Below are 5,504 nucleotides of genomic sequence, written 5' to 3'. Positions count from 1 at the left end.
GGCATAAAAATAGGAAAAAAATCAGTTCTTTCCAGTCATCATGTTTAAAACAATATTGCACCTCTGGGATGGGCACAAAAAAATTAAAAAATGAAGCCTAATTATATGCAAACTGCATTTACTGTTATATTAATATTTTTTGTATTCTCTAAACTTGGCACTTTGATCTGATATTTTGACCCAACAACAAGAGCAGTCATTATTATCATTTTTTGTTCAAACAGGAACTTCTTTTGCTAAGCATGGAAGTTTTATTTATTTTGCAAACGTTTTGGTGCAGATAGTAAAAAAGGGAAATTACTCTGTAATTAATGCTAGGGGACTTAATTTGCTTTAAACTGATCTTTCTCATCTTAAACATTACATTTTGAAATTATACTCAATACATAAAAAGCTTGGATTTTTTTTAAAGTGTATCACAAGTGAGTCTTGAAGGCCTTGCCTCTCTTGTTTTCTGTGTGTGTGTGTCTTAGCAAGGTTGTATTTGTAATTGTATTTCTTTTTATCACAACAGATTTCTCGGTATGAAATTCAGGCTGCTCTTCCCAGGGAGAGTGCGTCGCTACACTACAGTACCACCCATTTTTTTTGTATTTTTTCCTGCATGCAGTTTTATTTGTTTTTCCTATCAAAGTGGATTTTTCTACAGAATTTTGCCAGGAACAACCTTTTTGTTGCTGTGAGTTCTTTTACTTGCACTAAGCACGCACACGGGACCTCGGTTTATCATCTCACCCGAATGACTAGCGTCCAGACCACCACTCAAGGTCTAGTGGAGGGGGAGAAAATATCGGCAGTTGAGCCTTGATTCGAACCAGCGCGCTCAGATTCTCTCGCTTCCTAGGCAGACGCGTTGCCTCTAGGCCATCACTCCACGTATCATAGCATTTTAAGAATGATATTTCTGTCTTCTTCTTCTTCTTCTTCTGCGTTCACTCGTATGCACACGAGTGGGCTTTTACGTGTATGACCGTTTTTACCCCGCCATGTAGGCAGCCATACTCCATTTTCTGGGGTCCGTGATTCGAACCCGGGACCCTCAGATTGACAGTCCAACGCTTTAACCACTCGGCTATTGCGCCCGTCATTTCTGTGTCTGATTTGTGCTGTGTGTAGTTGAATGTGCTAGGACCCTGAGGTTGTGGGCTATGTAGGGAGGGTGCTGATTATTATTGCACATCATCATTGATGGTAGTGTGTGTGTAGCACTGGCTGTGTAGCACTAGCTGTGGGGATGTGAAATAATGCTGACCATTCAGAGTGGGGCTGGACCTGGTGTGTGGTTACGGCTGTACATTTTGACAGGTGTACTGTTAAAGCTGATACATATATATATATATATATATTGACAGGTGTGTTGCAGATGTACATGGTGTGTGTTGCAGATCTACACAGTGCTTGGTTACAGCTGTACATTTTGACAGGTGTACTGTTTTAGCTGATATATATATATATTGACAGGTGTGTGTTACAGATGTGCATGGTGTGTTACAGATGTACATGGTGTGTGTGTTACAGATGTACATGGTGTATGTTACAGATGTACATGGTGTGTGGTTACAGATGTACAAGGTGTGTGTGTTACAGATGTACAAGGTGTGTGGTTACAGATGTACAAGGTGTGTGGTTACAGATGTACAAGGTGTGTGTTTACAGATATACACAGTGTGTGGTTATAGATGTACCAAGGTGTGCAATTTGCTGATTTACATACCTACAGGTGTGTGGTTACAGATGTGCAAGGTGTGTGTTGCAGATGTACATGCCGACCGAGCAGCTGAAGGACGTTCCGGTGTACACCCTCAGCTCCACACCTCTCAGCCAGGAGACGCTGGCCCTCGTTCACAACTACGTTCAGTGAGGGCTCAACAGTTTTCACTTCAGTTCCGTCATAAAATTAAAATCACACCATGCTGTACAGCATACCCACAGTGCAATGCAAGTTGTCGCAATGTAACACAGCACAGTACAGTACAGTGCAACATACCACAGTACAACACGATAGAATACAAACATATCACAATACGACACAGTACAATACAACGTATCGCAGTAGATCAAAAGCACAATGCAACACAGCACAGTACAGTTCAACATACCACAGTACAACACAGGAAAGTGCAATATACCACAATGCAACACAAAACAGCACAGCACAAGATGGCACAACAACACAACACAACACAGCACAGTGCAATACAATATAACTTACCACACCATACCACAGCACAACACAACACAACACAACACAACACACCTTACCAAAACACAGCATAGCACAGCACAACACAGCACAGCACAACACAACACAACACAACACAACAACACACCTTACCACAACACAGCATAGCACAACACAGCACAACACAACACAACACAACAACACACCTTACCACAACACAGCACAGCACAGCACAGCACAACACAACACAACACACCACACCACACCACACCACACCACACCACACACCTTACCACAACACAGCACAGCATAGCACAGCACAGTTAAACACAAGTCACCAACAGAAGCGGTACACGTCTCTTTATTCATCAGCACATTTGAGCCTGAATTCTTTTCGAGAAATGTGCTTGACTAATGCCATTCATTCATTCATTCATTCTTCTTCTTCTTCTTCTTCTTCTTCTTCTTCTTCTTCTTCTTCTTCTTCTTCTTTTTCTTCTTCTTCTTCCTCCTCCTCCTCTTCTTCTTCCTCTTCTTCTTCTTCTTCTCCTCCTTAGTATTATTATTATTATTATTGTCATTATTGTGATTATCATTGTAGTAGTAGGAGTAGTAATAGCAACAGACACATTTATGTTGCAAAGTTTTCTAGAAATCTTGCTCAAAGCACTTTACATTTTGCTCCCCCCCCCCCACCCCCGTCACCTTCCTCCTCCCTACCCCCTCCATAATCACCCCCCACCCCAGCACCCTCCTCCTGCCCACACACACACACAAATCCCCTCCCCCCGCACACACAAATCCCCTCCCCCACACACACATACAAATCCACACACACACACACAAATCACACACACACACACACACACACACACACAAATCCCCCCGCCCACACACACAAATCCCCTCCCCCACACACACACAAATCACACACACACACACACACATACAAATCCCCTCCTCCCCACATACACACAAATCTCCTCCCCCACACACACATACAAATCCCGTCCCCCCCACACACATACAAAATCCCCTCCCCCCCACACACACATACAAAATCCCCTCCCCCCCCCCCACACACATACAAAATCCCCTCCCCCACACACATGCAAATCCCCTCCCACACACACACACACATACAAAATCCCCTCCCGCCACACACACACACACACACAAATCCCCTCCCCCCCACACACACAAATGCGCCGCCCCCCCCCCCCACACACACACACACATACAAATCCCCTCCCCCACACACTTATACAAAATCCCCTCCCCCCCACACACACAACATACAAAAACCCATGCCAGAATACACAGATACAGCTGAACATTGGTAACCACCCACCCACCCACCCATGACGCCGTCTAGAAAGCACGTCCCTGCAACACGCACTCATGCACGTACACACAGAGATTCAAAGAAAGATTCAAAGAAATTTAATACTTTTGCCCCCTTTTGGGGGTGTGTGGAGGATACAATGACAATACGTACTCATTGAATCACAACTTCAGTCCAACGATGTCTCCGAAACACGCAAAAACGCACACCCACGCAAGCACACACACACACGCGGGCAGGCTGATGATGATTTGCAAGAAAACAAATCAAACTTAAACATACTGACAAATGTGTTTTAGATGTAAGAAAAGTTACGCAACTTTTCCAAGTTTTATGAATTTACTTACATTAAGTTGTGTGTTCTTCCCAGCACTGAATAAATTGCATAAACCGAACATTGACATATGAATGCAGGGTTCGAATCACGGTGACGGCGCCTGGTGGGTAAAGGGTGGAGATTTTTCCGATCTCCCAGGTCAACATATGTGCAGACCTGCTAGTGCCTGAACCCCCTTCGTGTGTATACGCAAGCAAAAGGTGAAATACGCACGTTAAAGATCCTGTAATCCATGTCAGCGTTCAGTGGGTTATGGAAACAAATACGTACCCAGCATGCATACCCCCGAAAGCGGAGTATGGCTGCCTACATGGCAGGGTAAAAACGGTCATACACGTAAAAGCCCACTCGTGTATATACGAGTGAACGTGGGAGTTGCAGCCCACGAACAAAGAAGAAGAAGAAGAATGCACAGACATATTGTTGTCATTATCAGCATTATTCTTTTCATCACTATCATCCTCATCATCATCTGTTTCTCTGCCTCCCTTCGGGGGGGGGAACAGATCCAACGCCGCGCGTCGTACCTCCTCCCCAGGCGGCCTCTCCTCCGGCAGCGGCAGCGGACGGCTCCCCCCACCCTCACCACCCCCACCTTCCCTGAGCTTTGGCGGGGACTTCACCAAGGTCAAGGACACCCGCCCCTTCCTGCAGCGCTCGCAGTCACTGCCTGGAGGGGGCGGGGGGAGCGGGGGTGTGGGGGGAAGGCGTGGGGGCGGCCCCCTGACCAGCATCTGCTGTGACTGTAAGAGCATGGTGGCGGAGATTCTGCGGGCCAGCAAGTCGTCTCTGGAGGCTCTGCTGCCGGTCTTGCAGTCTGCCGGCGCCAGCGCCGTGCTGTCGGATTGCTCGTCATCGTCGCCCACTTCCTCATCATCGGCGGGCACGTCAGCGTCGGCGTCGTCTGGTTGCTAGTGATGTGGTGGTGGTGGTGATGACGACCACGTCCCCTCCTCTCCTGTACCTTCCGACTACCTGGTGTGTTTTTGTTGTTGGGTTTGTTCGTTTTTTTTGGGGGGGTGGTTTCTTTTTGTTATTTTTTTGGTGTTAATATCCAATTAACTCTTTCACCACCATGTTTCTGTTTTGTTTTTGTTTTTTTTTTGTTTTTTTTTTGTTTTTTTCTCTCAAGGCCTGACTAAGCGCGTTGGGTTACGCTGCTGGTCAGGCATCTGCTTGGCAGATGTGGTGTAGCGTATATGGTTTGTCCGAGCGCAGTGACGCCTCCTTGAGCAACTGAAACTGAAACTGAAACATGTTTCTGTGTGAAGAAACACTCCTCAGCGCCAAATATTTCCGAAACGATGCGCTCAGTCACAGGCTTTCGGTTCGTGTCAAAACAACACAATGGACTCGTTCACTTCAAACTCCATCAGGGGGCAAAGGTCAGTCATTGTTCCATTGGCGGGGGAACCTGGCTGCAGATGTCACGTTTTGTTACAGCGTGAAAAATGGTCTTAGTCAACAAGACCCCTCGATGTTGATAAAAGTTGCCAGCGGCGGTGCGCTTGGTCTTAGTCAACAAGACCCCTCAATGTTGACAAAAGTTGCCAGTGGCGATGCAACTGTTTGGTCAACAAAAGTCGCCTAGGGCGGTGAAAGAGTTAAACTGAATATCCAGTTTGAAAAAAAAACAAACC

General features: G+C 46.1%; 1 protein-coding gene across 1 annotated transcript in view; it reads left to right on the top strand.

Annotated features, from left to right (window-relative positions):
- LOC143300548 (uncharacterized) overlaps nt 1–4,815 on the top strand; it is a 23,961-nt gene extending 19,146 nt beyond the window's left edge. The window contains exons 4-5 of the mRNA XM_076614300.1: nt 1,757–1,857; nt 4,371–4,815. Of these exons, the coding sequence (XP_076470415.1) occupies nt 1,757–1,857; nt 4,371–4,779 (510 nt within the window). The 3' untranslated portion in view covers nt 4,780–4,815. The remainder of the gene's footprint in view (nt 1–1,756; nt 1,858–4,370) is intronic.
- The last annotated feature ends 689 nt before the right edge of the window (nt 4,816–5,504 follow it).

This window comes from Babylonia areolata, chromosome 26 (genome assembly GCF_041734735.1).
Source record: "Babylonia areolata isolate BAREFJ2019XMU chromosome 26, ASM4173473v1, whole genome shotgun sequence".
NCBI classification, from domain to species: domain Eukaryota; kingdom Metazoa; phylum Mollusca; class Gastropoda; order Neogastropoda; family Buccinidae; genus Babylonia; species Babylonia areolata.
Note: the sequence above shows the minus strand (reverse complement) of the source record. Positions and strands in the feature narration are given on the sequence as shown.